This window comes from Patella vulgata, chromosome 3 (genome assembly GCF_932274485.2).
Source record: "Patella vulgata chromosome 3, xgPatVulg1.2, whole genome shotgun sequence".
Lineage (NCBI taxonomy): Eukaryota > Metazoa > Mollusca > Gastropoda > Patellidae > Patella > Patella vulgata.
Window position 1 is genome coordinate 87603333 of NC_065881.2, and position 18124 is coordinate 87621456.

The 18124-nt window shown below is 39.2% G+C and overlaps 1 protein-coding gene across 7 annotated transcripts in view; it reads left to right on the forward strand.

The window, feature by feature from the left end:
* The window catches only part of LOC126814286 (Kv channel-interacting protein 4), a 351980-nt gene extending 334329 nt beyond the window's left edge, over positions 1-17651 (forward strand). For all 7 annotated transcript variants that reach the window (XM_050539372.2, XM_050539369.2, XM_050539371.2 and 4 more), the window contains 5 exons: positions 9359-9428; positions 10350-10420; positions 11753-11965; positions 13054-13116; positions 13833-17651. In XM_050539372.2, coding sequence (XP_050395329.1) covers positions 9359-9428; positions 10350-10420; positions 11753-11965; positions 13054-13116; positions 13833-13880 — 465 coding nt within the window. In that variant the 3' untranslated portion in view covers positions 13881-17651. The remainder of the gene's footprint in view (positions 1-9358; positions 9429-10349; positions 10421-11752; positions 11966-13053; positions 13117-13832) is intronic.
* The last annotated feature ends 473 nt before the right edge of the window (positions 17652-18124 follow it).

The window sequence follows — 18124 nt, forward strand, 5'->3', positions numbered from 1 at the left end:
TGGTAGTGAAATACCACCAGGCCAATATCAGTCCCTGTGTGTGAAATAGCTTTATTTAAGTCTGCTGCCACCAAAGTGATATCGCAGACAATCAGTCCCTGTCTCCAGGTTGCCCATTTATACCCTAGATCTCAGTCAACTCTGAATGGACAAACATACTGACCGCCAGGTTATTATTTAATGTATATCATTCAAGAAGTAAAAGTGGTGGAAGTTTTTAAAATTGGACATTTTTAAAAAAGATTTTATGTATTTATTTACTGTAAACATTGAAATACTTGTACTTTATCTACTTTATGTGAATCCCAGGTTGTAGGTGACAAGGAGTAAGGTTGCCTGTCCCACTTTGAGGGTTTTCTCTGGGTCCTCCGGTTTCCTCCCACTACTAAAGACCCCTACACGCAAGCGAATCATTGAAATAAAATTAAAAACCATATGTTAGGCCCGAAATAATCTAGTCTGTGTCGAGTGGACGTTAAACCCCATTCTCTCTCTCTCTACTTTATGTTTATATAACTTGAATACCTTCTCAATAATATGTGGCATTTGTTAGATATTATAGACAATATATTATCATGACGGTGGAGCTATATTAACTGAAAATTTTCTCAGTATATATAAATATTTTATTTTATCTTCCCATCATTCTTGTTTATTACATTTGTACATCTCGTTAATTGGACGTTAATCAGTCAGCCAATCAGAACTGATGAAATTAACTGATTAATGAAGTTAAATAACGAACTCAGCGATCGATTGATTTGTTGTACGTTATAGAAACTAATCTTAGATATGATTGCGTCTAGTAGGATTGCAGTACATTAAGAGAGAAATGGGGTTTAACATCCACTCGACACAGACTAGGTCATTTCGGGACTAACATATGGTTTAATTTTATTTCAATAATTCGCATGCGCGTAGGGGTCTTTAGCAGTGGGAGGAAACCGGAGGACCCGGAGAAAACCCACGAGGTTGGACAGGTGACCCTACTCCTTGTCACGTAGAACCGGGGAATCGAAACCACCTCAGTTGACTCAATGTCAGACCTTATGATACAGCGTGCACGTGCTAACCATTCGGCCATCCAACCCCCAAACTTATATATGTTTTAATGACACTGATGCTATATGAGGAATCATATGGAACGCTGAATAACTAAGAGTGTTGATAATAAAGCAACCGTTTTATGTTTACTGAAGAGAAATGAAATGAAATGGGGGTTTAACATCTTACAGTTCTGCTAATAAAGACAGGCTTACGCCAACCCACCCTAGTACATTAAGATAATAGTTCTAAATTCTATAAATGACAGTGTCTGTGATTTCATAAATTCTTTATGGTTGGATGGTCTATTGGTTTAATGTATGCGCTTCAAGTCACGAGGTTTCGATTCCCCTCCACTTGAATGTGAAAAGGGTTATCTGTCCAACTTTGTGGGTTAATTTCTAGGTCCAATGGTTACCTCCCACTGCTAAACACGGTTAAAGCATGTTGCATCATAAGGTCTGTCATTGAATCAACTGGCCTGGTTTTGATTCCCCGGTTGTACGTGACAAGGAGTAGGGTCGTCATTCAAACCTACTGGGTTTTCTCCGGGTCCTCTGGTTTCCTCCAACTGCTAAAGACTCTTACGTGCAAGAAAATTATTCAAGTAAAATTGAACCATATGCTAGTCCTGAAATGACCTAGTTTGTGTTGAGTCGATGTTAAACCCATTCTCTCTCTCTCTCTCTCTCTCTCTCTCTCTCACACTCTCTCTCTCTCTCTCTCTTTAGTAAATTCTACTTAGAGTATGATGTTTAGACAGCCAATCAAAAATCTTCAACACAGTGGAGGAAGGGGGGATGTACTCTTGTCACAAGCACTCATTATGACGGGTTGGCATCACGATGTGTTGCCTTTATCTGGCCATCGTCAGTTACAGTCTATTTATCAAATCTTGTCCTTTGAAGGAGACCCCCCCTGGGGTGTAGGGGGTGATAAGAATATACCCTTCGTATGTCCTGCGTGTCGTAAAAGGCGACTAAAAGGATCCCTGTAATGGGGCAACGTGTTTGCCGTGCGTTGCGACCCGTGTCGGTGGAGAGTGGAATCCTGGTAATTGAGTGGGGATTTGGCTTGCGAGCCCTTTCTCTGCAACACATTACTTTGGCCCATGGTTTACCTAGACGGGAGGTCAGAGTGGCCCACTCTGATCAATCGGCTTTGGTCGTTTTAGCTCTGTAGGATGTACCCTTTCCCAGTTTAATGCTCTGTTGTTTATTCACTCAGCAATTACTACCTTTGTGTCCTAGTACATTGTACAGAGCGGCGGCTTGGGTCAATCAGGTTAGAAAAGTTTTTTACTTTCTGGCTTGAGTATACCCCTCGTCGAGCCCTGAGGCCATGCGCAGGTTATCCGCGCTAGTCCTCCCCCTGGTAGGCAGGGAAGTAACCTGGGGGACGACGAGGGGTGAATCATAAACAAAATTACTTCATGGATTCCCCAATCCCCCCAACCCCAACAATTGAAAGACAAAAGCAGAAACGTCCTAATTCCGAGGACGTTTCAAATATATTTAAAAATAATAGTAAAATGTCAAAGTCTTGGCCGAGGTTTCTCTTAATTGAGAGTCCCTCTAAAGACCTTTCGAAAGTGTCGCCATTTTTAATAGCTAAGGGGATAGCTGGCTTGGCCGGTGAGCCCAAGGCTATTAAAAAACTAAAGAACGGGACACTCTTAATAGAATGTGCCAAAGAACAGCATGCTACCATGCTCCTTAAATCATCGTCTTTGGCAGACATTCCTATTAAGGTGTCTCCCCATAGGTCTTTAAATTCTAGTAGAGGTGTAATACGTTGCCGGGACCTTGAAGGCAGCAGTGAGGAAGAAATGGTAGAATACCTTTCTTCTCAAGGTGTACAACACGTCAAAAGAATTAGTGTTCGTCGAGGAGATAAGGTGATTCCAACAAGCACCTACATCCTCACATTCAATCGTCCCGACATACCAAAGACTCTCAAGGCAGGTTATTTAAACATACCTGTGGATTCCTACATATCCAACCCTCTTCGTTGCTACAAGTGCCAAAAGTTTGGACACAGCAAAACTGTCTGCAGAGGTAAAGACACCTGCGCTCGTTGTGGCCATGAAGGCCATGATAGCGCTACCTGCCAGGCTGAGTTTTGTTGTGTAAATTGTAAGGGAAAGCACTTTGCTTATTCCCGTGAATGTCCAATATGGCAGAAAGAGAAGAGAATCCAACAGGTTATGTCAGAGCGGAAAATACCATACTTTGATGCTCGAAAACAGGTAGATTTGACTGCACTTTTTCCCATTCCATCTGAAGGGAAGTCTTTTGCAAGTGCAGTTAAAGTCTCTTCTAAAACCATATCTGTTCAAACAGATATAACCTGGCCTTATAAGCAGAAAAAACCTAAGACTTTGACTATTACATCAGATCATATAAAAGGGGTTTCGAGCGCCACTGAGAGCTCGACTCAAAGCACTACCCCTCTACCTGATGAGGTTGTATCCTCCTTGCCTCCATCTAGAGATATTGAGATTATTCCCAATACTCCCACACAAAATGGCAAGGGGGCTTCTCCCTTGCACTACTCTAAAGCTGACGCTGCTGATTCCAGTTCCACTGGGTCAGGGGTGCAGTTTAAGAGTATACCATCCGCAAAGGAGAATATAGTTCATTCTAAAAAACATAAAAATTTATCAAAGTTTCGAGAGAAAGATTCAAAGGGTTCAAAAAACCCTATCACTCTCTTCAATAAATATGGGGATGATCTGATGGACGGCATTACTGTAGTGGATGTCCATGTGAACCCACTCAGTAAGCCGCCAAAACTTAAATTTCCCTGACAATGGTAAATTCCATTATTCAATGGAATTGTCGTGGTTTAAAACCAAATTTTAATGAAGTTCAATTATTTATCCAAAAATACAATCCTTTAGCTATTTGTTTACAGGAAACCTTCTTAAAGAATTCTGACACTTTGTCTTTTAGACATTTTGTTGGTTACCATCATCACTCAGTTGGTGATGGTAGGGCTCATGGGGGTGTTTCTATTATTCTTAATGGAGATATTCCTCAGAGTCAAGTCACCCTCAACTCGCCTTTACAGGCAGTTGCAGTTAGGGTGACTTTGCATATTCCTCTAACACTCTGCTCTGTATATCTTCCACCCAGTTTACATCTTAATCCCAGAGATCTTGATGACCTTGTTGCACAGCTTCCTCTCCCGTTTATTATTACGGGGGATTTCAATGGTCATCATTCGCTCTGGGGTAGTCCAGATGATAACAACAGAGGTAAACAAATAGCGGACTTCATTAACATTAATAATTTGTGTTTATTAAATGATGACTCGCCTACTTATCTACATCCTGCCACAGCTTCTTTTTCTTCCCTAGATCTCACCATTTGCTCTCCGGTCCTGTTTCAGGATTTTTCATGGAGGGTAAATGAAGATCTATGTGGTAGTGACCACTTTCCTATCTTGATTGATAATAATGGTCCCTCTCCGGTCGAAAGACCTCAGAGGTGGAAGTTGCATAAGGCCGATTGGGCTCTTTTCGAATCTTTGTGTCTCTTCTCTTTTGATACAAAGGAGTTAGAAGATGCAGATGAGCCTATGGCCTTATTCACTTCAATTCTTCAAGATGTGGCTGAGCAGGCGATTCCAAAAACCACGACTACACCAAAACGTTTCAATAAACCATGGTACAACGATGACTGCAAATCCGCTCTTAAAGAGCGTGATCGCATCCTGAGGCGATTAAAGAACCATCCTTCCATGGAGAATATTGCGGCATACCAGATGGTCCGGGCGAAGGCTCGTAGAACCATACGTCAAGCAAAGAAATCTTCATGGCAAGGTTACGTCTCAAGGATTAATTCCCGTACCACATCTAAGTCGGTATGGGATAGGATTCGTAGGATTAAAGGTAAAAGTAGTGCATTATCAGTTAATCATTTAAATGTTGATAATACCACCTTAACAACATTTCCTGATATTGCTAATTCTCTGGCCAGTACTTTTTCATTTAATTCATCATCCAATTTCTCCTCCGATGCCTTTCGAGGCATTAGACAACAACAGGAGAAAAGGCGACTTAATTTCAAGTCCCGCAATGATGAATGCTATAATGATACCTTTTCCATTGCAGAGATTCGGGATTCGCTAAAGCGAGCTCGAGATACTGCAACTGGGCCAGATGAAATACACTACCAAATTCTTAAACATTTACCTTTTTCCACTCTCTTAATTTTACTGGATCTTTTTAACCGGATTTGGGTTGATGGGAAATTCCCCCCTTCGTGGCATGAAGCCACAATAATTCCCATCCCTAAACCCGGTAAAGATCATACGAATCCTACCAACTATCGTCCGATCGCTTTAACTAGCTGTATTTGCAAAACCATGGAGAGATTGATCAATCGAAGGCTTGTTTGGTACCTAGAGTCCAACAACCTCATTACTGACCTCCAATGTGGATTTAGGTCCCAAAGGAGCACTCTTGATCATCTCGTTCGATTTGAAACGTTCGTCAGGGATGCTTTCATCCAGAAGCAACATTTAGTTGCAATATTTTTTGATCTGGAGAAAGCATATGATACAACGTGGAAACACGGTATCATGCGCGACCTCCATAACCTCGGCCTACGAGGTCGCTTACCTATCTTCATTAAAAATTTCCTGGAAGATAGGTCATTTAAGGTACGACTGGGATCAATATTCTCTGACCCATTTCCTCAGGAAATGGGAGTTCCACAGGGAAGTATTTTATCTCCAACATTGTTTGCAATTAAAATTAATACTATCCCAGCGTGCCTTAAACCAGGTACAAACGGCGCTCTTTATGTTGATGACTTTCAGATGTGCTATGGTTCTACAGACATGCGGATAATCGAACGTAAGTTGCAGCTTTGTTTGAATTCACTTCAACAATGGGCAACCGAAAATGGATTTCGTTTTTCGAAATCCAAGACTGTCTGCATGCATTTCTGTCAGAAACGAGGTTTGCATCCAGATCCAGAACTTTATTTGGATGGCAACCGCCTTCCAGTTGTGGATGAAACCAAATTTCTGGGGCTGATATTTGATAAGAAATTATCATTTATCCCCCACATTAAAAGCCTAAAAAAGAAATGTCTGAAAGCCCTCAACATATTGAGAGTCTTATCAAATACTGACTGGGGAGCAGACCGTAAGGTCTTGCTCCGATTATATCGAGCTTTAATAAGATCAAAACTCGATTATGGGTGTATTGTGTATGGGTCTGCCCGCGAGTCTTATCTCAAAGAGCTCGACACCATACACAACCAGGGACTTAGAATCAGTTTAGGAGCATTTCGTACATCTCCAGTGGACAGTTTATACGTCGAGGCGCATGAGCCCTCATTGCACAACAGACGTGATAAACTGGCCCTGCAGTATGCTACGAAAATAGCATCACTTCCGAATCACATTTCATTTAACACCATATTTAGACCTCTTTATGAGCATTTGTATCTGGTGAAGACTAATGTTATTCCATCATTCGGTATTCGCATACAACCCCTTTTGTCTGAGGCTGGTATCAGCCTTGACAGTATTGCGAATACCCCTGTCTTTAGGACTCCACCGTGGGCTATATCTCCCCCAAAGATCGATTTCGATCTAACTCAACATAAAAAGAGAGATACTAGCTCTACGGTGTTCCAATCTCTCTTTAGAGAGTTAAGGTCTAAGTATGGTGATTATGCTTCTATTTACACAGATGGTTCTAAAGATGGTGATCGGGTAGCCTCGGCTACCGTGACGCCATCTGAGACCATTTCTGTGTGTCTTCCACCTGCTGCTTCAATATTTACAGCTGAGCTCCAGGCCATTCTTCAGGCCTTGGAGTTCATACAATCCTCTTCATCTTTAAAGTATATCATCTTTACTGATTCTCTGTCCTCGCTTCAAGCAATTAACAACAAACAGCTTGAACACCCATTAGTAGCAGATGTTTATCATCTGCCATTATCATACGAGTTCAACAGTAAAGACGTCGTCTTTTGCTGGCTCCCCAGTCACGTAGATATAAGGGGGAATGATCAAGCAGATTTTGCTGCCAAAGCTGCTTTAGATCTTCCCCAATCACCCTTTTTAATACCATATAAAGATTTTAATTCGTGTATAAATCATTTTATTTATGACCGCTGGCAACGGTCTTGGGATTTTGCAGGCACAAATAAACTTCATCACATTAAGCCTCTCCTAGGAGATTGGCCCAACTCCTATAGAACCAACAGGAGGGATGAAGTTGTTTTGTGTCGCTCTCGCATTGGTCATACTTTTTTAACTCATATTTTCATTTTGAAGCGAGAGCCTCAACCGGAATGTGTTCACTGTCATGTTCCTTTGACAGTGAAACACATCTTGATTGAGTGCAAACATCTCAAGAACATTAGATCTAAATATTACCGTTGCCAGTCAGTACGTCAGCTATTTGCTCAACCGGAGCTATATGACAAAGTGCTAACATTTTTAAAAGAGACAAACTTTTATAATCAATTTTAATTGTATATATTTAATCATGTATATCGTTTTAAATATTTATATATGTAAAAGATTTGTTATATTTATTTTTAATTAATATATTTTCTGTGATATTTGTTTTTATTTACATATATAAATTCATTTATGTGATATTGTTTTAATTTGTCTCAGATTCACCATATGTTTGGCGCAATATAGCCCGGTTGGAGCTGACGTGCCATAAAACCATATTTCATTCATTCATTCATTCATTCATTCATTCATTTGAAGGAGACCCGATGAGCAGCCAGATTTCTCAGATAAACTTGAGAAAGTCTCTGACCAATCGAATCGCGATCCATAAATCATTACAGTACACGTTTGGTCAAATAAACAAGCCGGTATATTTGGCTCGTACGATTCTCAACCTTGATCTTCTTTCTCGATTTCTCTGCCATGATTCCGCGAAATGGACTCAATTATTGATTGTTTTTACCAGATTGGAGTCAAAATGTCAACATGTAGCAGATCTAGAGATTAATTCTATCGTAATTTTAACGAATCGGCGCCGTTAAGGAGATCATTTAATTTACATATCCCACTGACAGCTTCATTTTATGCTGTAAGAAGAGGCTACTTATTATTTGGCTTTAAATCCTGACCATTGGATCTTTCAGTGAAACTGACATATTTTGAAATATGCTTCTTCAGTAATTAAACCGATGAAATCCTGACTGCTGCCATCTTCAGCATGTTTTTGTTAAGAAACTTGTAGAAAGTTTTGCAATTTGTTGTCTTCAATATTGAATTCTATTTTGTCAAGGGGATGTATCCACAAATGTAATAGTAACTTAATCATAAAAATGCAAATTTTTCTTTAGACTGTTTTCGAACAACTCTTCAGATCGTACTTGAATCTTAACAAACTACTTGTTATCAAGAAATGTATTTTAGTATTGCTGTTGTATAACAAAAGGCAGGCCTAGAGTTCCATGAAACAATCAATCATTTTTGTTTTAAAAATATTTTTATTCCCCCCGCATCGAAAAACTTGAGATATTGTTTTAAAACTGTTTTTTTTCCAATGAGAAAAATTTGAGAAAAGTGCAGCATAAATACTCCCACAAAACGATATCATAGCCACTTGTTTCCAATATTAACATTACTTTCGTCCATTTCCATTTTGTCATTGCCGCCATGCGCTGACGTCACACAAAATCAATCCGCAGTGACTAGACCATTGAAACAAGTGCCAAAGATATTTTTAGTTTTTCTCTTCCTTTCCATTTTCCCTCTTTTGCATGGCGATTTTTGTTGACTTTTGGGTGTAGAATGGAAGAAGAAGGTTTGCATATACATTTTCTGCCAGGTTTTGGTGAATATTTATAATTTTTAGGTGGACGTATACAAGACTTCAGAGGTTGGTTAGGTTTTTGTGTGACGTCAGCGCATGGCGGTAGTGACAAAATGGATATGGACGAAAGTAATGTAAATATTGGAAACAAGTGGCTATGATATCGTTTTGTGGTAGTATTTATGCAAATCAAAACAACTAGATTGAAGAAAAAACATATCTGAGTGAATCGACAGAGGTTTCATTGCCTGACATTACGAATTGTTGAAAAAAAACGAGCCAAAGCAAGAGCAGGTAAAAGCGAGTCTTCAACAGGCATTGCATTCCTGTTCTTTTTTATTATGTATTGTCTGATTGGACATGGTGTTTGCATATATACACGGATAGAAGGTCAGACTCAAGTGCTCCGAGAAATACTTCAGTTTAGTGTGGCCCCACAAATACACAAGTTTACCTTGTTAAAGTAATTAAATCTTTATACATGAGTTTTATGTTTATTTACAGGAATGTCCAACAGGGATAGTAAATGAAGAAACATTTAAAGATATTTATGCTCAGTTCTTTCCTCAGGGTGGTGAGTACTTTATTAATTTCAAATTTCGGCGGATTTTACCTTAGGGCATGCTGGGACACAGACACCTTAACTAGATCGGAGGACGCATGGATTTTACCTTAGGGTGCTGGGACACTGATTGGGGGACGTATGGATTTTACCTTCGGGTGCTGGGACACAGACACCTCAACTAGATTGGGGGCGCATGTATTTTACCTTAGTGTGCTGGGATACAGACACCTTAACTAGATTGGGGGCGCATGGATTTGACGTTAGGTGCTGGGACACAGATTGGGGGCGCATGGATTTTACCTTAGGGTGCTGGAACTCGAAACACCTCAACTAGATTGGGGGATGCATGGATTTCACCTTAGGTTGCTGGGACACAGATTGGGGGCGCATGGACTTTACCTTAGGGTGCTGGAACTCGAAACACCTCAACTAGATTGGGGGATGCATGGATTTCAGAGTATGATATTTGTAGGTCACGGGGAAGCAGCTGGTGATCTTACAAGATTAAGATGTTGTTACGATGTTGTTAATTTCTGATTTTTTGCATGATCGTACAGGCCTGGGATTCTACGGAATTTTGTAAACAGAATAAATATTTTTGTTATATTATCAGATCCTTTGTCGTAAGGTAACCATGGCGGTTAAGTCGCGTGTTCGATCCCTGCATAAAGTTCATTGGGATTTTCAGACATGGTTTCCTCTTGTCAGTGGTGCAAGGGGGGGGGGCTGACAAGGACAGTTCTCAATAATTTGAATGGGATGAAAAATTAATTGAGGTGCCATGTACACATTGCCGTGCATGTAAAATTTCCCTTGGCAACTGGAGTTCGATATAAGAGTAAGCCATAGTGCCAAGTGGATTTAAAACCCGGTTTCTCCCTCAGATTTATTAAACTTTATTGCTATTAAAATGTTAATTGATTGTTTCAGATTCGAGTCAGTACGCTCATTATGTGTTCAGCACATTTGATCATGATAATAATGGTTCTATCAGTTTTGAGGTAAGAAATCAGGGAATCTGAATTTAGGGGTTAGAAATAGATAACCAATTGTTGACCATTCGTTCCATCCTTCGTTAAAGGGGCGTAGGGTACCGCCTCTAACCAGGGGCATATTGTAGATAAATGATTGCTTGGGTAAAAGAGCCAATCGTGATGGAGCGACAAGTCCAGCATAGGGGAGAACGAAAAGATCATTCGCAGAAATTTGAGATGACCAGTAAAAAGGGTAATTTGCAGCGCCCTCTCTGTAATTGAAGGCGTAGTCATGATTTCTGAGATAATCGTGTCAGTAATCGTTAAGCAGGAACCCAACATAGATGTAGTTGTATAAACTATCAATTATTTATTCCAATGGGCCCAAAAACCAAGATCCTTTATTTGTACACATTAATGTGCATTTAAAGAACCCCTTGATAATGGGAAATAGTAGGCCAAAGATATGAGCAGGCCATAACGTCACTGACCAGGTGAAATTCCTCTCATAGAACACTGTATGGAGTATGCTTGTCTTTATTAGCCCAGTTGGAGCAGAACAGTAGGACGTTAAACCCCATTTCATTTAACCTTTCGTGACATCGAAATATGAAAGCAAAAACCCTTTGGTTCTTCCTTTACCTAATACAATGTAAGGGGAATAACTCTAGTTCAGTCTTCAGGGAAAGTTTCTCATATCTAATCAAGCTATCCTGATGGGCACAGTCATCATTAATGGATGTCATTCACATTGCAGTGTATGCATGCTGTGAATATATACGACACTTAGAGATCAAAGACATCATTTTATATACATAATGTTTATTAGTTCATTAAAATTGTTAGTAATCGGTCATTTTGAACTATAAAAAATGAAACGAAATAGGATCTGTGTTTTATCAGATTGCGTCAATGATATCAGTTTACCAGTGTAAGAAATCTCAATAAACTTAACTTAGCAATCTGATTAAAACCCAGATCCTATTTCGTTTCGTTTTTTATAGTTCAAACTTTCATTTTACTTGTCTTTACCACACTAGGATCTGGAAGAGTTGTTATACAACCCGCGTTCTGGGTGATGTGGGGATCAGCCAATGAAACGATCTATTGTGGCAAGTTTTTGGTGTGGGATGCACGGAACTGTAGTTTACCCACTAAAAAAATCAACGCTGATTGATTAATCAAATATCTGATGTCATAGGGTCAAAAGCCGCTCGTATCACCTCTGACGCGATCCCTCACTACAACTGGTCAGATCTTCATGTAGTGTAGGCCATTGAAAGTATAAAAGAACGAAACGAAATATACATCAGATTGAAGTTATTAGAAAATATTTGAAAGTGTTTTATTGTTTTACAGGAGTTTGTGATGGGGTTGTCTGTTCTATCACGAGGAACGTTACAGGAAAGGTTACAATGGGCCTTTAATTTATACGACATCAATGGTGACGGTATAATCACTAAAGATGAGATGGTAGATATAGTATCGGCGATTTATGAAATGATGGGAAGGTACTCGGAACATATCTGTGACGAGAACACACCACGAGAACATGTTGATCAAGTTTTTCAGGTTAGTTGTGTATGTTTATAAGGCAAACACCTTTTGTTGCACATGAACGGGGCTCAGATGACCTCATGGCCTAGGACAAGACCTTTTTGTAATTGGACGGAGGTGGGATAATCTCATGGACTAGAATGTTATACTTTGAGCTGTAGCTGACCGGTGACCTGTGGCTTGCAGTCGTGGGTTCCATCCCTGATTCAACACCTTCTCCATCTAGTGGCCGTAGGATTACTTTGGGTATCCATCTTTAGTTCTACAAGACAAACCTCTGCGTTAAATATAATAAAATATAAATCATCATGTACTTTACTGAAATTGCTACATGGTGCAAAAATTGTTAATTATCTCTCTCTCTTTCTCTCTCTCTCTCACACACACACACCCTTCCTTCCTTTGAATCATTTGTTAAACCCTCTCTTTAAAAATTTACTGAGAGAGAGAGAGAGAGAAATGGGGTTTAACGTCCACTCGACACAAACTAGGTCATTTCAGGACTAACATATGGTTTAATTTTATTTACATAATTCGCTTGCGCGTAGGGGTCTTTAGCAGTGGGAGGAAACCGGAGGACCCGGAGAAAACCCACGAGGTTGGACAGGCGACCCTACTCCTTGCCACGTACAACTGGGGATTCGAAACCACGCCAGTCGACTCAATGACAGACTGTATGATACAGCGCGCGCACGCTAACCATTCAGCCATCCAACCCCCCAAAATTTACTGAAATTGCTACATGGTGCAAAAATTGATAGTGTTATACACTTGTTATACCTTCTCTGTCACCTCACACCATCGCTTCCACCCTTTAAATCACTGGTTAAACCCCCTCTCTCTCTGTCCCTTCACAACATCCTTCCCTCCATTTGAATCAATTAGTGAAGATTTTGAATATAGAAATGTTTTATGATATTTTATGGCATTATTGTTATTTTGTAGAAAGTTTTGTAGAATGAAAAAATATTTTGTGATATTTTATGATATTAATGTTATTTTGTAGAATGTTTTTTGATATTGTTATTGTTTTGTAGAATGTAGAAATGTTTTGTGATATTATTAATATTTTGTAGTAATGTTTTATGATTATTGTTTTCTAGAAAATGGATCTGAATATGGATGGTGTAATATCGTTAGAGGAATTTATGGACACCTGTAAAAGGGTAAGTCTGGCATCCACTTCCTTATTAGGTGGTCTAGATGCGTGCGCTTTAGGTCATAAGGTCTGTCATTGATTTGTTCGATCCCTGCATTGGCCGAGAAAGTTCATCCAGATTTACCGGCGTGGTTCCCCCTTGTCAGTGATGCAGGACGGAGGGCCTGACAAGGACAGCTGACTAGACCTTCGGATGAGACGAAAAACCGAGGTCCCGTGTATACATTGGAATGCACGTAAAAGATCCCTTGGCAGTTGGAATTCGATATAAGAGTAGGCGATGGAACCGCTGCCCGGGCAAAATTTCCCTCATAGCACACTGTATGGCGTATGCCCGTCTTCATTAGCCCAGCATAGGAGCAGAACAGTAGGACGTTAAACCCCATTTCATTTCATTTCATTTCTGTCATTGATTCAAGTGGTGTGGGATCGACAAGGAGTAGAGTTGTCTGTGGTTTAACACGTGCAAGTCATAACATAAAGTCTGTTATTGAGTCAAGTGGCGTGGTTTTGAATTCTGGTTGTACGTGACAAGGAGTAGGGTCACCTGTCCAACCTCGTGGTTTTTCTCCGATTTCCTCCCACAGCTAAAGGAGTATTGGATGGTCTAGTATTTTAACACGTTTGTGTGATACAAACCTCTCTCTCTCTCTCTCCCCGTTTTTCTTTCATTGTTCCATTATCTAAGATAAAATTATTTTATATTATATTTTTATCTTCCAGGATGAGAATATAACGAAAGGGATGTCGATTTTTGACACAGTTCTTTGATGTTCCGTTAATCTAACCCAGATCTATTTATTCCAAAATTTGACACAGTTCAAACTTTTTAAAAGAGGGCAAACACAAACAGACAATTTAAGAAATAAGTTTGTTGTCTTCAAACCAGATGCATTGCACTCCGGAAGAGAAAAAATGAGCTTTGCATACTTTGTCAAAATGGATATTTATAGAATAAATCTTTGTGTGAATTTAAGAAGTGTGAATTCTAGGATGGCATTAAGTTTGGAAAAATCAACGTTTGTGTTGAGAATTCTGAGAAGATCGAGAATGTTCTTGGCAGTTGACTGTTAAATATTTCTAGCTTGTGTCGTCTCGTGCATCTAGAATTTTGTGCAAGTTGAGTGTTATTGATGTTTGGGAAATGCCGCAGATTATGGTTTTTGTGAACGAGATTTAAAACGAAGACTTTTAGACTTTTATTAATTCTTTTACTCAATCAATTTTAAATATTTATCATCTCTTGTTGTTAATATGAATGAATGATTGATGCCCCCATGTGTCCATGTTTGAAATGTCCCCCCCCCCCAACGTGTCAATGTTTGAAATATTTGATGCCCCCCACCCCAACGTGTCAATGTTTGAAATATTTGATGCCCCACCCCTGCCATTGATACCCCATGTGTCCATGTTTGAAATGCCCTCCCCCCCCACACACACACAATATGTCCATGTTTGAAAAAATTGATGCGCCCATCCCTTCCATTGATCCCCCACGTGTCTGCATTTTAATAGATTGTATAGATTGTTTTAGAATTTATTAGAAGATTCCCATTTTTTAAAAAAATTATATTGAGCGATTTAAATTAAATATGTTCTGAAAATTTTGAATTTTAATCAAAATAATTCAGTTGTTTTTGGAGAGTTATTTCATCAATTTTTAAGTGAGCCAGCTTCAATGGTATTATATCTTTATCAATATTTGTGGTTTAACCCTTGAACTTCTGCTCCGGACGGAACTACTGCTCCGGCCCGGAACTACTGCTCCGAATGCTCCGAATGCTCCGAATGCTACGACTGCTCCTAGTGCTTTGGCCCTGAACCTGTTGCTTGTAGTGCTCCAGATGTTCCTACTGCAGTGAATTATTTAAGGACTGGGGGTGCTTGGATGGCCGTATGGTTCACTCATAAGGTCTGTCATTGAGTCAACTGGCGTGGTTTTGATTCCCCAGTTGTACGTGACAAGGAGAAGGTTCGCCTATCCAACCTCAGGATTTTTTCTCCGGGTCCTCCTGTTTCCTCCAACTGCTATGCGCAAGCGGATTATTGAAATAAAATTAAACCATATGTTAGTCCCAAAATGACCTAGTTTGTGTCGAGTGGATGTTAAACCCCATTTCTTTCTCTATTTAAGGACTTTTAACAATGTCTACGGAACAGAAGAACAGTTGTTTTGGGGCAGTTTTGAAAATGAGCTACAAAAACTCAATGTAAAAATATCCCAAGATATTCATCAATTTTCCCTAATTATTTCAGGGAAATGATGTTGATTTTTTCTAAAGGGTTAACATACCATTAAAAACTCTTAATTCTGTAAATAGTTTAAAATATCATTGCCTGATATCCGAATATTAGGATGTATAAAAAAAGTATTTGGTCAGTCGGGGACACAATCGTTCCCCAGATGCTGTAGTGGTCAGTCGGGGACACAGCAGTTCATCAGATGCTGTGTTGGTCAGTCAGGGACACAATAGTTCACCAGATGCTGTAGTGATCAGTCAGGGACACACCCGTTCACCGGATGCTGTGTTGGTCAGTCAGGGAAACAACTGTTCACCAGATGCTGTGTTGATCAGTCAGGGCCACAACATTTCCCTATCTCGGAAGGGGATTTCCCCAATAAACTTCATGTCACGTAGAATGACTTTTCTGACACAACATTTAGGCTACACTGGTTGAGGCCACACAGGTTTCAGCTACACCTATTTCAGATACTCCAATTTTGGCCACACGGGTTGGGGCCACACCAGTGGAGGCAGATAATGCCAGTAGTTGTAACGTTCTGTAGTGAGCTTGAAATCTGCTCATTCCTCACGCATCGTGAAAAACAATCAAAATATTTTAAATCTGGAAGGGTAAATAATTTTTGTTTTGTTTGCAGGCAGGAAAAGCCAGTTTGTTTATGTTTAAAATTGATGAATTCAGGGTTTGTTAATTTATAGTTTATATTTAACTCTTTAGCTCTTGGTGCGTCTGAAATCAATGGTAACCAAAGGTCCATAGGCTGCCCTTTAACACTTGGTCAATCTGAAATCGTTGATGACTAGGGCTCTTAGCTGTGGTGTCACATTATACAGTTTGAGGCGGTCAGGGAAACGGAAGGTCAAGGATGGACAGCCAGAAATTTTCCCACACTAAACTTCTCCGCTTGAGAACAGACGCTAAGCTAGTTGACCGACATTTCAATTCCTAAATTGACAATATTAGTCAAAAAAACCCTAAGTATACTTGGATAAGTTTGAGAAATATGTATTCTGTTTCAATTTAATATCATTGAACAAGTTTATTTAGTCTTTGTGTGTATGGACGGAATAGAACCACATTACAAAATAATTCACTAATTTTTGGATATGTCGGCCATTTAGGGCAAAGATCTATTCTCAACCCAATATTGATATTTGTATCCAAGCCATGGCCAATTTTGTTACCTGGCTGTCCCAGCCTACCGGTATATTTGTATATCCAGTCTGTCCCTGATTATAACCCTATTGTTCATTAGTTCCAACACCCAGTTTTAGGAATGTGATATCTATTGTTTTTTTCAGGTGTTTTGTTTATAAACTTGTCCGATATTTTATGTATATTTGCTTTATTAATGTATAAAGAAACAAAAAAATAATGAATACATGACCCTTCATTTTGAGAGAATTCTAAGAAAAGAATTTCCCTGAAAAAAATGGGCGAGGTTAACATGGGAGTAGGGGGAGTGAGGGGTAAGGATGTTTTTTTGTTAAAACAATATTTTATTCAGGTTGTCTGAATGGGATTGGGGAGCAGGCTTAGTCTATGTAAAACCCCTCTCCCTACAGGATGTTACTGGATGTTATTGCTTAAATGATTTGGGCAATAATTACACAGTTTTATCATCAAGACATGTGGTTGTGGTCGACCGAACGGCTAAACATGTGAGTGTTCCATCAGGTCTGTCATTTACGTGACAAGGAGTAGGGTTGCCTCTCCAACCTCGTAGGTTTTCTCCTGTTTCCTCCCACTGCTAAAGACCCCTACGCACAAGCTAATTAGTGTCCACCATCTCTTTTGACAAAACTAGAATGCCCCCCCTCCCCCATCTCTTGACAAAACTAAAATTACCACCCAAAGAAATGTAGATATGGTTACTACGGACTTCAAATCTGACGGCTTGTTTATTTTTGTTTTTTTTTAAATAAGAATTTCCCGCCTGATTTTTGAGAAATACTCATCTCTTTTTACATTATCTGAAATGACCACCTCAAGAATTGTAGCTGGATTTATTGGAACTTTAGGCTTGTTTGTTAATTTTTTATTTTAAGAATAAGAATTCCCCTTTGATTGTAGGCCTATTGATTGTAACCCCATTGATTGTAGGTTTATTGATTGTAGGCCTTTTGCGTGTAGGCTTATTGATTGTAAGCCAATTGATTGTAAGCCAATTGATTGTAAGCCTATGGATTATAGGCCTATTGATTGTATGCCTATTGGTTGTAGGCCGATTGATTATAGGCCTGTTGATTCTAAACCTATTTATTGTAGGCCTATTGATTGTAAGCCTATTGATTGTAAGGGTATTGATTGTAGGCCCATTGATTCTAGGCCTATTTATTGTAGGCCTGTTGATTGTAACCCTATTGATTGTAGTTGGCCTATTGATTGTAGGCCTATTGTTAAACTATAAGTAAGGAGAACCCAATTTAATTTTCATTTGTTTTGTTAAAAATTCCCTGTCTTATTTCTTCAGGAAATTGGACTAATTTAAAAACCAAATGTACCGTACTTGGTTATACTGCTCAGAGGCTTATAGTTCTAACAAAAGTTTTAACAAAACAGATTTCATGTAATCGAAATAGGTCTTTATTTATTAAAACCTTGAAGAACAGAAGATCTAATTATTGTGTTCCGATCTTGACCTAGTTGGGTTTTTTTGATATCTTATTTTCAGATTAATTAACAATAGAAATAAAACCCTGTTTCTTTGTCTCCATGGAAACCATTATGATGAAATATTTGATTGCTTTTATTGTATACAATTTGTAATA